At 44.3% G+C, this 17,965-nt stretch overlaps 1 protein-coding gene across 1 annotated transcript in view; it reads left to right on the forward strand.

Annotated features, from left to right (window-relative positions):
• The window catches only part of nbas (NBAS subunit of NRZ tethering complex), a 118,480-nt gene that overhangs the window by 64,846 nt on the left and 35,669 nt on the right, over positions 1-17,965 (forward strand). Inside the window, exons 40-45 of the mRNA XM_018730316.2 lie at positions 1,861-1,998; positions 8,685-8,914; positions 9,273-9,383; positions 13,837-14,087; positions 15,456-15,790; positions 17,288-17,494. Coding sequence (XP_018585832.2) covers positions 1,861-1,998; positions 8,685-8,914; positions 9,273-9,383; positions 13,837-14,087; positions 15,456-15,790; positions 17,288-17,494 — 1,272 coding nt within the window. The remainder of the gene's footprint in view (positions 1-1,860; positions 1,999-8,684; positions 8,915-9,272; positions 9,384-13,836; positions 14,088-15,455; positions 15,791-17,287; positions 17,495-17,965) is intronic.

Genomic DNA, 17,965 nt, shown 5'->3' on the forward strand with positions numbered 1-17,965 from the left:
CAGATATAAATGTCAAATATAACTAAGTAGTAAAAATACTTTGCAAGACATAGACTTAACATTTTTATTAACTCTACATTGTTTTAAATTAACCTCCTTTAAGATGAATTCTGCACTAATTTAAAGTGACTGAAAATAAGTCTCTCCACACAGTCCCATTAAATGTCGGTTGTTAACCAATTAATAAAAGAAATATTTGCAATATTCCTCATTTATCACCAACGCTCAGAAATACCAGATAACAGCTGTAAAAATGGAAGAGACACATCACACATCAGTTGGTTATACACCCCTATTCTGTTTAGGTGCACTTTACTGCCATCTGTCAGCTCGGAGGGTAAACGCAGGTCGCATTCTCTAGAGTACACCACACAGAGGTTTTTGAAAATAGGTGAAGAAAATGCAGTTTAAATAGATGCAGACCTTAAACTGTTTGTACCTGTGAACAGCCATAACTGCACCATTCTTAACTTGAGGTGCCAGCAAAATGTCAGCAAAATGCCGAACGTTGAGCTTGTGGAAGAAGTGGTGTTTGTCGGCCAACCGTGATGAGTCCCTCTTGTTTCTGACCTGTTTGTTGGAGCGCGAGCCTGCAGGGGTGTCTCGACAACCTTTCAACTTTGGCTTCTTCTGGGAACCGGGCGCTGATCCATGAAACCCAAATGGAAGTGCACCGTGTTGGAGAGCCACATCAGCAAACGCCAAAGGCCAATATGAGCTGGCAGTAGTGGAATTAAGTATGGATGCCCACAATTTGTCATAACATGCAGGATCTCCAACTTTCACCCACATATATATGGGATTATTCTGCCTCAGATCAACTAAAAATCCCATTAAAACTGCACCGCTGTGTTCCTCATGCAGTCCTTTTGGTGCTTCTGCTAGAAACGATGTGAGATGTGGCTTCCTTGTAACGACACGTCTGAGATGAAGGTCCTTTATTGTCACAGGAACCGCAGCCGCAAACAATTTATATTTAAATTTCGCAAACCCAGCCTGATTTGTGTGCTCCATGTCGAATAAATGGGCTGTGCTGAATATTTTCTGCGCTGCGTATGTAAAACGTTGCTTTGAATTTCAATAGCCTCGTGAAACCTCTGGATAAAGGGAAAAAAATATATAAAAATCCTGTTCTTCGCTAGAGCTCATTCAAGTTGGAAATGCATTATAGAACGCCATGCATGAAGCACATTAATGGAAAAAGCAATTGAAGAACTTAGCATGTAGGCCTCATGGCGCTCTCGGCCAGGGAGCGAGTTTTCCGTGCGACTGAGCGAATGGCTGCACACCCTCAGGCTCGTTGTCCCTTTAGCCAGCGGAGCTCCTCAAGGCTCTGTGGGTTTCCTGCGTCCATGAACATTCCTGCACATTAAGCCAAACATGGAGGGCTCTCAGCGTAGCGCCACGACCTGGATTTAAACTTTACCCATACACAGGAACAGCAGGTCACGCGATCAAGGTCAGCACCTTCTTTCAAATCCGTTTCCCCAACCTGTTCGAACTCCCGGGGGGACGAGGTAGCACCAGAAAACCTGATGCTCTCCGTCCTCCAGACCCGCGAGGGCAACAGCGCCGTATTTACACAGCACGCTTCCCCCGAGACTTGTGTGTTTCTGCACTTTAGGTTCACATCGTCCCAAAGCAGGATCCCAAGAGGCAGCCGGGCGACACCATCCGCTCACCCCCTAATGGGGCCGCCGTGTCACGGGCCACCGTGTTGCATGGAACCGTCGTCTTTATCTCCCCCAGGCTTTAAAGAGGAACGCGATCATGACTCGCGCTACCTGCCACCGGTGTAATTGCATCTCTCTGTTGCCAACGCCACTTGTCTTGAGAAGGCTAATTTATATTCTGATTTAGGTCCTGGATGCCAACAAGTGTTTTGAGAAGCAAGCTCACTCGGCGTTATCGCTACAGCTGGCTGCATATTATTACGCCCTGCAAATATATTCACGACTGGCTCCCTGTTTCAAGGACAAGTGCCACACACTTTACCGGGTAAGTGCTTGATGTTTCAAATAAACACTTCTGTTATGTAATTTATTTATTTATTTATTTATTTGGTGCACCGATGCCAACTGTCCGGAATGTGCTGGCCCTCTTTTTGGTTCTGCTCAGAATTCACTTTTAGAGAGCAGTGAATGGTCCAACCCAGATAACAATCCTTTCTAGTGCCTGTTTCGCATTTTGCAAAGAATTTGCTCTATGATACTCGTGGACGTCACATTGCTCAATTATTCACTGCGCTTGTCCTGTCCAACTGTCCAAGGCCAGATACCAGACTGGAGGACGATGCTCTTCTAGTCTCCACCTCCCCACTCAGTGTTTCCTCACATCAGGTTCTTCAAATTCAGACCTCTCCCCGTGCTACTTCTGGGAAATAGGGGCTGCAGCTGGTGTAGTAGTTTGAGCCATCACACTGGAATGGAAGCACTTGGGTTTGAATCACTCTGAGCATACAAACCAAACACTTAGTTACTTTGGAGAAAGGTGTCAAATGCGTAAAAGGTTTATTTGTAAAAATGTAAAGTTCAGTTATGTTGCAATGGAGCTGTTCATCACAATGCTCTTCTCCCCCCCACACCACCAAGCTCCACCACTGCTTTCTGGTTATCCATATTTAACCATGCTGCACTGCGGATTAGCACCTCCTTCGGGAGGACGTCACTCAGTATCGTCTCCTGGCAAACTGTTTATCATGTAAATGCATGTGTAGGAATAATATGTCTGATACCCCTGGTTTCCCCACACACTCATTTTCGCTCTGACATTATAACTCCTCAGACTTAAAATAGCAGTTACATGAGATAACAGGGATACATTGTTATTATAATAATTATTTCTGACGTTAATTTTAAGTTATTACGGAAAAGTAAAATCTTATCAGTGTTAAAAATGGCCAGTAGTTTGTTTGGTCTTCAGTTTTTGATGTTTCTGTTTTTTTTTTTTTATTTTTTTAAATTGAACATCACCCATTTATCTAAAACCTTTGTCCAATCCAGTTTATAATGTTAAGTTTGTACACTATCGTACTTGTAGTGATTTACCTGTGTACTGGGTAGTTTTTATTCAATTCAGGGTAAGTACTTTTCTCAAGGGCACTGCAGCAGAATGGGGCATTCAAACCTAGGGCCATCAATTGCAAGGCTACATCTCACAACTGCTGCGCCCCCTGATGCCTCACAATATAGCAGGCTGTGTTGCACTTTAACAACTGGACTTGTAACCAGAAGGTTACTGGGTCGTTCCCACTCAAGAGGAACTGTTGGAATCCCAGCTCTGAGCCGTTTATAGAAAAACGGCATCCTGGGGACACAAAGAGAGGCAGGACATGGAACAATGCGCCTGCTCCTCACATCTGTCTGCTCCACGCACTGAGGCCAGCTGGCCAACCCCTGGTGCAGATGTCAGGTTAACCAGGAGGCTGTCAGTCTGGGTCTCGATAAGTGTACCCTCCAGGTCACAGCCCCTGCCATTTTGCCAGGTGAGACTTCAGACGCATCATCCAGAGAGCTCTGTGTTCCAACTTGCGCTGCTTTGTTCGTTTGTCTCTTCATTGTTGTTGTCGGTGTAACGACTCTGCTGTCCTGCTCCCAGCAGGCAGAGCCTCCTATTCATGTGAGACGTTAAGTTAAAACTAAAAAAGCTCTGCGATGGCAGCTTCTCGGCGAGTTTCCTGTTCTGTGTTCAGCAGAGACATCATGTTTTGTCCTTTAACATCACCGTTACCTCAAGCAGCACAATCATGGCTCCTGAATGTTCTTATCTCTTACGTAACCAATAAACATACGGTTCGCATAACAAGCAGCGCCAAACACGATGTTTCCTCCAAATTGAACTGTGTAATTATGTATTTCATGTAGGAGTGTAAATCTGATCATGTTTTCTGTGACAGGAAGAAGTTTTTTTTTTTTTTTTTTTTTTTTTTTTTTCTCTCCCCTCCCCTTTCTTCCTTCTCCCCCCCACCTTTTTGACTTAATTTGGATCCAACGTCACATCATTTCAGATGTCTTAATGGCCCAGACACTGGGTCTCAGCTACTCATTAATACATTTTACTGACCAGCAGCCCAAGCAGCACCTGGTTTTCCTGTGTGTTTACTTTGTTTCCACCCCATCCCTCCCTGTCACACTTTGATGATGCTCTTCTAAAGCTAAATGATGAGGTACATTCAGATTAATTTATTTAGCTGATTCCTTTCCCCCAAAGCAATTTGCAGTGATTTACCCGTTTATACAGCCAAGTTATTTTTTTACTCATTTTTACTTTTCATTAGTTCAGGGCGAATACTTCATAGGTTCTACAGCAGGACTGGAATTTGAACCTGCATCCTGAATCCATGCTAATCCCTTTTCCCCCTGCTGCTCCCACGTGCACCACGGTAGAGCTGTGAGACTTGCCACACTTCACTCTCCCCACATGACGCCCCCTGGCGCGGCCCCCATCCCCACCGTTTCCCAGCTACGTATTGAACTGCCAACTCAGTTGTCTCACAGCAGCGCCTGTCTCGCGAACCCCGAAGCTGACCCCATATTGACGTTTCCCTCCGCTTGATTTACTCCATCTCTGTGCCCCACCCTACCCCACAACTAAGGGGTGTAACGAGAAACAAAGCATGCAAATGGATGGATCTGCTGCTCCCCAGGGGCTCATGGGTTTAAAAAAAAAAAAAAAAAAAAGGGCATCATGTCATTTGCATTGCTGAGGAGACTGAACTGACTTTGATAGGAGCAAGATGCACATCTGCATTGGCGGAGCAGCCGCAGTCTGTCGGCTTCCTCTGAGGGCTTCGCACACGACTCTTAATTACACAAATTAAAATCATAATTAAACCTCGAACATAAGTGCGGGAACATTCACAATGGGTGTCACGGAAACCAGATGCATGTTTTCATAAAAAAAAAGAGAATGACTTGAGGGTAATTTAAAACAGTTAAGCTTCTTTAGTAGGTATGGCAATGCACTTGGGCCCCTGCCGCCTTTGACTTGTGGAAAATGGAGTTGGAGTTTGGTCATCGCAGAGGACTGAGGAGCTGGCTGATGGATGTCTGATCTCTCCCAGAGGCCTCAGGTCTTCTCCATCTACCCAGAATGCTGATCTTCTGTGTTAGTGGCGGTTGTATTGTAGGAGGGACTTTGTCATACCGTGGTAGCTCTGTTTTATTTATTTATTTATTTATTTATTTATTTATTTGCTTGTTTTAAACTGCCTCATTATCTCTAAGGTTCTCTGGCACCGTCATCGCACCGTCCTCATGCCCAGCAGGTTTTTACATCCAGAGGGAACCTAACCCGCAGCATACTGAGGCCACCAATGGCTGCTCCAGTTTACATACTGTGGATTTGCTGTCTGTCAGCTGTCATGAGGGCACAGAACCCATCAGCCGTCTTTAGAAGATCAGAAGAGCAATTTAAGACGGATTGATCTTTTCGCAGCTGGGGTCACGGGTTTTGACTCATCCAAAGCTTCTTGCTCCAGGAGGTTGTTTGTTTGGTGTCACAGACCAAATGGTGGAACCGCAGGCTGTACACAGAGCCACGAAGAAGCTCAACGCTGCTTCTGAATGTTAATGACTGCGGATGAAGACGACAGCAGAGCACAGGAGTCTCTGCATTGATTCACACAGGCTGTGTTTTCATTACAGCTAAAATGTTTGTTTCTCCTTGAAAGGCCTTAGTGTGGAGGGAAAAAAGACTATTTAGCATAATTGTTTGTTGGGATGCGCTTGTTCTGTAAGGTCTTGTGCTGAGTAAAGAAGCCGGGTGGCGAGCTGGCCATTCATCTCTCTCCAGCTTTTCACTTTCGGTAAGCGACGTATTGATCAGGAATCCTCACGGGTCGGCCCAGCGTGAGCGTCAAGATGTCCCGGCTCTTTCCTCGGGCGCCGCTAAACACTTCATCATGAAGAAAACCACCAGGCGAGAAATGGAATAATCTCATATAAACAGAACAACAAAAATGTTGCAATTAATCATAATGTTACGATCCATGGCTCTGCTGGAATTAGCTGGAATTAATTTTACATTAATTAACCGTAAAATAACAAAAACCAATTACAGCTGGGGTCCTGCTGCAGTACTTCACCTGGGTACCGTTAGATGTCAAAGGGTTTAATTAAGCAATTTAATTGTATTGTTGAAACGTAGGAATGACGTTGGGTACATTAGCTGCTGGCAGTGTGGGTGTGGTTCAGCGTGGCTCTTATTCGCTGCTCCGTGAGCATCCGTGTACCTCTACCAGCGATGCTGGGACGACACATATTCATCCTTCTCGCTTTTCGTCTCCTGTATGCCCTAGTCTGTATGATCGTGTAAGCTTGTGATGATTTTTTTTTATCCTGACAGCCTATCTGTTTGTTTATTATTGTTAGCCAAGGCGCCTGTTCAGAGGTACTCGCAGGGATGTCTTTGTGACGTTTCTATCTGAAATTGCATCTGAAATGATGCAAACATTGTGTATCTGCTGAGGGGTTTTTTTGGATATACTGATATTTGCTGATATGAATGTGAATGCAGTGGATGTTCTCTGCCGGATAATGGATGTCCCTTTTTCCCAAGCAGTTTGACACCACAAAGTGTGTGGCGTCTTCGGCCCGTGGTGCACACTGTTTAAGAACATGGTGAAGGTGTCAGATCAGTGGTATGTGTAGTTGAAGGGTGTGAACGAGGTCTGAACCCCTGGTAGACACCCTTTTTCCTTTTTAGTCTGGTTACATTGCATTGGGTACAGGGTTACAGAGACCAAAATGTAACCCCCCCCTCCTGTGGCATCCATCATCAATGTTCTCTGACTTGATGCTGTAAAATTTACCTAACTGTATAAGTAGATAAATCATTGTCAGCACCTTAGTTTAGAAACCTAATATTATATGTTCTTTTGGAGAAGGAATTGACCAAATAAACAACAAGGCATCTAGATAAATATGAGGTTAAGTCCAAGAATCCACAGTAATCCGTATTCATGAATAGATTATTGCAGATAAATTTTGAGTAGATGGATGGATAAATAAAGAGAAGACGACTCAGCCCCATGGTTGGTACAGTTTAATAGTGAGGAGCTCTAGCCCATTCGAGACGCAATTTAGGGGATTAAAGAACGTCTTGGGCTCACAGTAGACATAGTTTAAGCTCTTGGAAAAAGGTCTGAGACTCATGTTAGACACCGTTTCGGTTCATGGAGAACGTAGCAATTTAATGGGAAGGAGGTCTCAGACTCATAGTAGACATAGTTTGAGATGACAGAAAAGGTCTTCAGCCTCTGGTAAACACAGTTAAAGGTCATGAAGAAGATCTAATGCACTGGTTAATGATTCCTACATGGTCTGGGGAGCAGAAGTTCTCAGAGTCGCGGAAGAGAAAAACATTTATAACAGATGGTAGACTGCCCTGCATTGAAGTGTCTAAAAGTGCTACTGAATCAAGCTGCTTTGTTGTAAAAGCGCGTGCGTGCGTGCGTGCGTGCGTGCGCGCACACTGGTGCCTCAACTAACAGACACTATTGGTAAACAGAAATCTGCTTGTAACTTGCTTTGTTTGTAAAACAAAAGTTTTTTTTTTTTTTTTTTTTTTTCTTTCTTTTTAAACACCCCTTAGTCATGATCATTAACACCTTAATATTCTATAGCTGTAATAAGTAAATAATGATTTAATGTTGTATCATTTTATTAACTTTAAGCTACATTGATATTTAAATGTAAAAAACTTCAGCATTTCTCGTCTTGTTTTTGGTTACCAACGCTGTGCCACACACAAGTTGTAAACACCGTGGAGGTGAGATGAGTACAGATGGTCCCTCTCTCCTGTTCAATTTTGGTGCTCTTTACTGCCATCTACTGGGTAAATGCAGATTGCGTTTGCTGCACTATACACACATACTGTACTTTGTAGAATAAATAAGCGAAGAAACCACGATTAAAATGAGTAAACAGGAAAGTATTTTTCTTCAAAAATTCATAACCTCATCGATTCATAACATGAGGAACCAGTGTAGTTACATTTAATATAAATACAGAGAGCAGTTAATTTTTGCACAGCTGCTACTGAACTTCACAGCTGCGAATCTCTCGTTTTGTGCCCCATGACGTACTGTGTTTTAAGAGCAGAGATGAGTGTCTGCGTTGAATGGTTCCTGTTTACCACACTGCATGTCAGTGCTGTGAGGTTCATTCACGCTTCTCAGAAGTAGGAGATGTGTATTTCTAACAAGACTGAGTCAGATGGGAGCTGGAAAGTGCTGCTCAGACCCCCAGGGCTGTTGTGGCGCCTCTGAAGGCCGAGCGCATATCTGAGATCAGCATCCTTCTCTCATCTGTTTCGTCTGTCACTGCAGCTGTCGAGCTGAACACTTATAGGATCCAGGTGTATCTGATCTCATTTAGAACGAGCACCTTAGTAACTGGCGCTGCTCTCCAGGTTCCCAGAACCCAGGTTTGACGTGATGTTTGATACCCATTAATCGTTGCTGTGTTGTCTGGCCCGGGTTTCTATCCAAATGAGCATGAGTTGGTAAGTGTTCACAGAAGGGTGTGGTGTTGGGTGCAGTGACTGTGTGTGTGTGTGTGTGTGTGTGTGTGTGTGTGTGTGTTTTCTAGCCTGATGACATTGCTGAATATTCACCAGTTCTTTTTTGGTGCCCCTTTGGATTAGCAAGTCCCGCACCCCAACTCTGTGGTTTCCTCTTGCAGGCAGACCCCAAGGAGCTGATTCAGCTGGTCACCTGCTGTGTGGCGGACCGCGGTTCGGATCTTGGCTCGGACGAGCTGCACCAAATGATCAGCCAGCTGCAGCTGTACAACGAGCGCCTGACGGACTTCACGCAAGCCCAGGTCCTGCAGGGGCTCGGTCGCGGTGTGGATGTGCAGCGCTTCTCGGCTGACGCCAAATACAAGAAGGAGACCATCCTCGGCCTTGCAGAGTAAGTTCTGCTCCGGCCCGGTCTGTTCCTCCAGGCTGCTTTTGCTGACAGAGCAGATGGATCGAGAGACCTGCTGCCGTAACTTACATGCCAGGCATCAGCAACTTTTAATGACTCTCTGTCAAAGGATTGTGGGGTTGTTGACTTACATCAGTTTTCTGAAGTCATATAATTTTTAAAAAAAATATATAATTTTTAATATCCCCGTGCTGAACATAGTTCAGAGTTGCATATTGCTTACTCTCCACACGGTATGCTGCATGTGCAATTTTTCTGGAAGGAAACAAGATTGGTTTGGCAGTATGCGAGGAACCTTCAACGGTGCTTACTGGAATGTTCCTCTCATCTCGTTGTACAGAACGCTCGAGGAGAACGTGTACCAGATATCCCTGTCTCTGGCCCAGCGATACCGTGTCCCTCTCTGGGACGTGTACATGACACATCTGGAGTTCCTCTTCACTGACAGTGGGTAAGTACCCTTTGATTATTAATTAAAGAACCATTAATGCTACTTAAAAGCAAACCTGTAGGTAAATCCCCCAAGGGTGGGTGGATGGAGCGCCGGCTTAATGGGCTCGCCAATTAGTCAAATCATAATAGCTAAATATTATGCTCTATTACCTCGCAGACGCATGAATAAACAGGATGTTCATTTGCATGGTTATTAGCGTCGAGATTAGCGAAAGTGCAGCGTTGCGCGCACTTTGGCGGGTTCTCACCATGTTTACCGAACACTTATTAGCGGGTCTCTCTAATCCTAACCCATGTGAGGGCACGGGTTGCGTGCGAGCCATTCTTCTCGGGTCCAGGCTCTGTAACCTGCGGCAACTGGAGGACAGAAGGCGCCGGTGCGCGGGTGACAGGCGCTCGCGGCGTCCGTGTTTCTGTGCATTTTGATCCATGAGAAACCAAAAAAAAAAAAAAATTGCCAAGGAAGAGGATTTCTTTGTACTCCACAATGTCTCGGAGGGAAACGGAAGCTCAGATTTTTGCTACTACAATACAGATCTTAAGGTTATAAATCAACTCTCATGTTTATTAATGTGACCAGTAACAGTAACCGAGCAGCCTGTAACTTGGTGTAGTACGTGTTTAAAAAAAAAAAATAAATAAATAAAACAGCAGGTGGCATAGTGCTTAAAGATTGGAGGTGCAGCTGAAAATTACTGTTGCCTTCGGACTCATAGGTCACAAGTTCAAATCCCACACCCTCCTGTAGTGGTCTAGAGGAATTTATCCAGTAAAAATTACCTAGGTGTGTAAGTGGATACATCGGTGTAAGTAGCTTAACGCTACAAGTTGCTTTGGAGGGGAGTGTCAGCTAAGTGAATAAATGTACAACCTTTATGCAGCTGCTACTCTGTAAAATTTGATAGGAGGTTATCAGGATTCATCTATCCTGCTAACCTCCTATCATGTCACCTTCCACTTTATGCACCTACTCAAGTGATGAACATCGGTGCATAAAGTGGAAGGTGACAAACTAGGTTTACTTAAGGATCACATGTCCGCAGCCATGTCTCTCTATCTTCATCTAATGCACAAATTGTCCTTTTGCAGAGATGTACGTCACTTTCTACAAAAGCATCTGCTAAATGAATAAATGTAAATTATTTCAGTGTGAAACTTAAATTGTGTTAAGTGTGTTGTGAATGGTTCAAAAGGTGCAAAGTAAGATTATTAAATAGCTAATAAAATGCAAATATGTGATTAGTGAGGTCATTCAACATTTCTCACCTGCTTTGTTTTCAGCAAGTGTTTAAATATGCAAAATGTTTGCGTTTGACTTATCCTTTGTAACCAGTTTACACTGTTGTCACTTATTTATGAGGTATTCGCATTTACAGCTTTTTCCCTCCTCCGTACCATTGCATTTTAACCTTTACTGCATCTTTAGATGACGTGCATGAAGGATGGTGGTTTGTGAACTCGGTGCAGCGTCCCTTGATGCTCCAGAAGATGTCTGTTGTCTCCTGAGTTTTCATGTCTAATTGGGCTCCTTGTGTTCTGACGCTAACGTGACCTTCATTCTCCTCTTGCTACATGTTCAGAAAACGGGTACTTTGGAACTGTCCCTTGAAATAATCAAATGAAAAGTGTGCATTGCAATCCATTAAATATGTAATCTGGCTTTTGATGTTTAATAAAGTCTCAAATTAAGCAGCTCAGTGATTTATTAACCTTTAACTTGCTTAGGATCAGTTTGTACTGTTGCCCAAATAAGACACTGAGTTAAGGTTGTATGTTTCACTGTTTATTTGCACTGTTGTGTTCCGGTATCTGTAACTCTCTTATTGGATGCAACACAGTCAGGGCTCATTAAAGGTGTAGGGGGGTGGTAGTGTTGCAGGAGCAGCTGCTTAGGGGTTGGGGGTGGACCCGTTGTGGCCCTGGAGGGTCACTCTTTGTTATCCCAGACAGTTAGCAGAGGTACACACTGAACTGGCAACCTTGTACTCTAAAGTTCAGTAACTTAACCACCACGCCCTCTACAGCTGAAGCATGTCAGCACAGCAGTGACGGTTGTGACAGTGTATCCTAGTAACACAGCACTTGACAACGGGCTTGACTGCATCTCACCGTGCAGGTTTTTGCGAAACGGGGACAGACAGCGAACTGCCGAAGATTTCCTGTACCCTCAGGCGATGCCCCTCCCGACACGCTAACAAGCCGTCCCATCTGCGGCAACCCCTGCACGCTCTTCCAGCACAGCTAATTCACGTCCGGGTTCGAAATGTATAAATAGAAAGTAATTTGACTTTGCTTTTTATCTCCTTTTTCCCTGCCCTTTAAACTGATTTTGTGTGTGGAAATCTGTTTAATTTCCTCTTTTTTTACAGCGTCCCCTTTCATCAGTGTGTTTTCTGTTTACTTCTTAAACTTGCAATTAAACCGTATCATGCCTCAATTCAGGATCCCACACTTATTTAATCATTATGTTAATCAGATAGTGTGAATTAGACCACAGGGATCTGGGAACTTTAGAAAGAAGATTATTACCATCATTATTATTTATTTTTTCCCGATTCTATTTGTCATGGTTGTGTTATGTAAGCACTCAGCATATTTGGGTAATAAATTGCAATATAATCCCGCAAAGTTGTGTATATCAGCAACCATTTTAGCAAAGCAAGTGTGTTTTTCTATGTGAGATTTTTTTTCTCCCCCTCTCCTGTGAAATGCTGCACTGGATGCAGGTGGATATAGAAGTGTCACATTTTCAAGCAAATTCAATGAAAAGCTTTCATGGCTTTATGATGATCCGTCGCTCTGTCTTCCCGGTGATCCGATGAGTTGCACAGCGATTTTTCTACGTTTCTTCAGTCTCACTTAACAGCCCAGTATTTCCTGTGCTTCCAGAATTCCTGAGGCCCTGAGAGGGGTTCTCTGCTTTGGTTTTTGGAGTCTCCATAGGGCTCCAGTCAGTGTTTTGGCTTCCTCATGTTGGTCTCCAAGTGTTATCTTCACCATGTTGGTTTCCCTCTTGTGAGATTCACCATGTTGTCAGGTTCACCGCGTCGAATTCTCAGGCCAGGTGATCGAATCTGAGCTTCCTGTTTGGAGTCGTCATAGGGCATGTCAGCGTTTGGAGATTCTGTGATGTGATAACTGAGTGATTCACGCCACCGAGTTCCTTCACAGACAGGAAGGACCGTATGACGAGTTATAAAAGCTTACATGTTGGGATACTTGGACCTTTTGTCTTTGTACTTTTGAGTTTCTACGCTGATTGTATTGTACACAAGTCATTATTTTATTGGCTCAGTGTTTAATGAAAGTCATTTATATAACAAGTGTGTAATTGGCATGTTTGCCAAAAACAACTTTTTCTACGCAACTGTGTGTAGTTACAGCTGGATGTTTACTGAGCACTTGAAGGTCAGCCTTTCTTCATTTTAATTCTTCCTGTGGCCACAAAGGCTTTGTTAAATTTTCAACTGTGAGCTTTTTAAAAATTCAGTTCATGGTAGTTTTTGAGCCATTTGGCTGCTTGCGCTCCTATAGATAGCAAACAGGATGAGGTTCCTCTCCAGTGTTCGCAGGGTACGTGTCTTTTCCCAGCCGACGGCCGCAGAAAGCCTTTCTGGCACCTCTAAAGGTACTCGTTGTAATTTATTGATAGCATAGCTGTATAAAACATTTCCTTGCATCAAAATTCAAGGGACAAGGGGCGCTTGAATATTTATCGCGTTGTGAAAAGCTGTTTATCTTTGCTAGAAACAGGCATTCATTTAGGAAAAAGGTGCAGGTGTCATTAAATTCCAAGTTATGAAGTCAGAGTTAACATAAAATATGTAAATAGACCTAAGGCAAAAAAGTAAAACACCTAGAAATCCATATCTTTTGATTTACAGAAGGCTTATAAATGCATGTTGTATATCACTGTGGACGGATGGAGATTCACAGGAAGGAGAAATGAGGCCTGTCATTCTGTTGCTCTTCACCGGTGCTCCGTCCCTCATTTGGGACACAAAGCTATTGATTCTCACTTTTTCAAATGACCACTTCACCCTTCTACTTAGTAGACTGACAGCAACACATCTGTATTCCACCTTCTCCTGCGTGTGTGTGTGTATATAAAAATAAAGAAATAATGTATTATGTAATGCGTACTATATTGATAAAAAATAGAAAAATATATCAAAGCCCAAAGTGTTATGGATTTTGTCCAACTGAATTCATATGCATAGAGGTATATATTTGTGTGTGCGTGTGTATATAGACATACACGCACACACTCTCTCTCGCCCACTGTCTCTCACTCTCACACACGCACGGAAATCAAAAAGTATGCCCAGTATTTAGATTTGTACCATTTCAAAAAATCCACACACTTTCAGTTCTACTTTATTTTTTTTTTAATTTTTATTTTTAATAAATATCAATTGCTTTGATTTCCCCTCCCCCCTCCCCTGCCCAAGGCTGTCGACGAAGGACATTGAGAGCCGGAGTGGATCTCTGGGCCTCTTTGAGATACTCAAGAGTGATCCGCCAGCCTTCTACAGGCACATGAGCAAGTACGTGTATCCCAGCATTGAGGGCTCAGACCTGAGCCGCTTGCTCTACTACTTCAGCCTGCTTGAGGCCTGCGGCTGCTCCAGTCTGGCCGGAGAGAAGGTTACCCCCGCCGATCATGTGAAATTACTGAAGAAGCTCAAGGCCGTGGCCACAGGTATGCTGGACCAAGTTGTACGTATGGTATACCACATTCAATATAACAGTATTTTAATTATTTTCTCTATTCTGGGGCTCCTCAGCAACTCCAGTGCAATCAGGAGTACATTTGGAATTTTTGTTCGTTACTGCAAAGTCTCTTTTATAGCTAGGCCACAGTAAAAGGTTCAAAATGCAGATATCCCTTTAACATATTTGTATCCTACTTTATTTTATTATTTATTCTGTCTTGTTTTCATCGTTATATGTTCCTTATATTCCTGTAGTGTGTTCCTAATTTCTGTTTATTTGTATTGCCTTATTTATCTGTACCGCGGACAGTCAGAGAAGTGTTTCACTGCACGTCGTGCTAAGTATGGTTGTGTATGTGACAAATAAAACTTGAAACTTAATTAATAGGTTGTTTAAAAATGATAGTATCATTATCAACTGATTCGTCCCATAAACGTTCAGCATCGCCCCTCTTGTTTGTCAGCAACATTCAGGATCACCAGATGTGAGCTGTAAATGTTGTGGAAGTGAGCTGAGTTAAGGTGGTCTCTTTGGGGGCTCTTTACTGCCGTCTGTTGACGTGGAAAGCAAATACTGGTCACTTCTTCTGCTCTGAGCTTTTAGATCAGCTTGATAATAAATAATAACCCAGAAAGCATTTGTATCTGAAAACCTGTTACTCAGACATTCCACTCTCAACAGGCTCATTTACTGTGTAGTATAGACATTATAAACAATATTCAATGTCATAAAAAATGTTCACTATAATACTCGTGCAGAATTTTTTTTGTACCTTCCACTGTCACGCCTGTCATTTCACTTCACGGATATTCCAGCTGCATGGTAAGCTCATTATCATGGCAGAAACATAACCTTCTGGACAAAGAACATTTTTATATTCGCTGTGAGTCAGTCTGGTAATTTCTTTCACAACACTTCCCAATTTTTCAGTTGCAATCACAAGTCCTATTAACTTTGAAATCTAAATCATCATTTTATTTAAAGTGCCAGATATCTCTCGGCTTGTTTGTTTTCGCTGCCTTTGTAGTTGTTCTTTAAGAGCTTTAACATCCGGTACATTTTGAGCTCTGATGTTTAACGTAATTTCGTTCGCCGTGGGAGATGGAGGAAATCATCTCATTCTTGAAAATCGTAGCGACAGCAAAATGGTTATTTAAACAGATATTCAAATTAACATTGTAATATGTTTAATCTGAGATGCAATCATCTGCTCAGCTGTGAGCTTTGAATGGCTCTTCACAGAAGAGCTTCTTCCCACTCCATATTTAGACTAGAGCAGTACATAACCTCACCCTCGGGCCTAGAGTTTCAAAGTGAGCGAGGGCAAAGTCAAAGGATTTTGCTTTTCTTGCAGGGCTGGACTACAAAAAGTTGATGGACTTGGACGCGGACCCTCTGGACGCCCTGCAGCCAGTGCTGACCAGTCAGAACGTGCTGTCCATCTCCAAGCTGGTCTCCAGGATTGCTCCAAAGGCTGGGGTGGCGCTGTCCCCCAGCAGGGTGCACGGCGCCTGGCTGCACAAGCTCTTCTGGAAGGGGGACCCCCAGGTCCTGAAGAAACCTCCGCAGACGGGCGCCGATTTCCTGCACGCCTACGACGCCTGCGCCAAGTACTTTGACCGGCTAACCCCAGCAGATGCCACCGCTTTTGTGGATGCCGTGACTTTCTCTCCTGAGGCGGTTGAGCAGGTGAGTCGCCGGAGACAAGCCGCCCCACCCGGCCCCGCTAGTGCCAGAGTGCTTGAATCCCTGCTAGGATACACCTCTGTGTCCCCTCTTTTTGAAATGTTGCCTGTTTGTGCAGGAGGCTTTTGCCGTCGGCCTCCTTTTCATGAGACCCTGGAAGATGAAACGCACAGGAGCTCCTTGCTCTTCGGAGGCCTGCCACAGAATCCGGCGTTGCTAGGATACCTTATTGTACTTGCCTCCACGGTCATGGCACAAGGGTCGGCTTTTACAGTGGGAACGCGGCGGAACTCGTAACCCGAAAGCGACTCTTTGAAGCCATGACCTTTCTAGGAAGGCAAAATGTGACTCTCTCGAACCCTTGAGCAAGATGCCTGCTTTTTAGATGCCTTCATTAAAAAAAAAAAAGTATGGTGCAGAAAAAATAAAGAAAAACATTAGAAAGACACTGCCAGTCAAGGAAATGGGAATTATGGATAATTACAGGTTGTGGCACTTGCCATGTGCATTGCATTGGCCCCTCGAGTGATGGCACAGGCCATTTGCACCTTGAGGTGTTTTTGGGACGTTCCTCCCGGAGCGGAGGGCTCTGTCAAAGGTGCGAAAACACACCCTGCGGCTCTGGGGGGGGGGTGGTACTGTCCCGACTGGGTTAACATCGCCTATGAAAAGGCCCTCGCTCAAAAGCCACTCTAAGTGGAGAGAGGAGCCGTCTGCCGAGTGAGGAGATGCCATTGATCCTTTGCGGCAGCCATTAGCCTCCCTACGGTTCCTTCGCCCCATCGGGCTGTCTACCGTGACATTATTACTGTGAGCGCTTCTCGCTGGGCGTCCCAGCCGTCTCTGTCGGCTTTGTCAGGTCTGCGGCGGAGTACCGCCTCCATACCGCTCCTGCCCAGCCGCCGCATCCCATTGCCATAATTCCCGCTCTACACGAAAACGCGCAGAAAGGAAATCGGTCTACAGAAGCCATTCCTTCTTTTAATACTTAATTGTTTTATCAATCTGCAGAGTTAACTTTTCAGACTTCCTCAGGGTTTTGCTTTGCTTGTTTTATAGAGGCTACAAACAAAAGAGAGGAATATTTAATTGCATGCCCGAGATAAAATCTTGCGCATTTAAAATAGCTCAGTGCAGCGAAAACTTTTTTTTTCCCCCCTCCTTCTTCTTTCCCCTTCCCTTTTCTTAGCCCCGTCTGTTCAAGTGAGTCCCTCTAAACGGAGTGGTGTATTCATCAAGCCGCCACGCACTCCACAGACAGTAATTACATCAGTGCTAATAAAAGAATGCATCCTGAAATCCTCCTCAACCCATCAGCAGCAGTGCAGTTCTAGCAGATGCAATAACTGTCACACGTGTGTTTGTAAATGCAGGTTAGATTGCTTTGTACATGTGTGTTCACACCCACTGCGGTTTGCCTACACACTGAGCATACGTGTGTGTTGGACCAAGTGGAGGTTTCATCTCCTCTTGCTGTACTATTATTTCCATCCCACTCAGCTGACCGTGGACATAAGGTCAGAGGTGACCAGGCGAGCCCTGCGGGCCGTCAGACAGGCAGGCGAAAAAGTGAGGAAGAGGAGTGCCGAAGAGGGCGAGAGCTCAGCCACCGGCTTCGAGAAGGCTCTCGACCACCTGCAGCAGTCACTTGCTCACCTGGAGACCCTGAGCCATGGCTTTGCACTCTTCCTGCGCAGCAACGGCCAGGTAATGAGATAGGCTGCCGGCTTCCTCCCACTTCAGTCACACCTTTTTGTTTCATGTCATTCTACTGCAGCAGCCTCCACCCGAGTCGGTGTCTGTGTTTACAGTTTGCCGTCGTCGCCACCACATCTCAATGTTCTTTTCCTTCCTAAAAAGTGAGAGGAAACAAATGCCTCTGTTTGAGAGCCTGGAAACTGATACATTCCCTGTACATCAGCAAGAGTATGGCCATCGAGCCATCATCAAACCTGTGTGCAGTCCTCACACAAATGCTTTAATGCCCTTTTAATTGGTGCTTGGTGCTAATGCTGCAGACACATTTGGGAACCCTAGAAATAAAGAATGGCACTGTACAACACTGTAGTATTTTAATGTTTTCTCAAATGTCTCCTTTAATGGTCTGTAGATGAAAGAATGTTTGTAGTAAAAGAGTGCAGAAATTCTGACAAAAAGGGAACTAAATATGTCTGTCAG

This window comes from Scleropages formosus, chromosome 1, assembly GCF_900964775.1.
Source record: "Scleropages formosus chromosome 1, fSclFor1.1, whole genome shotgun sequence".
Lineage (NCBI taxonomy): Eukaryota > Metazoa > Chordata > Actinopteri > Osteoglossiformes > Osteoglossidae > Scleropages > Scleropages formosus.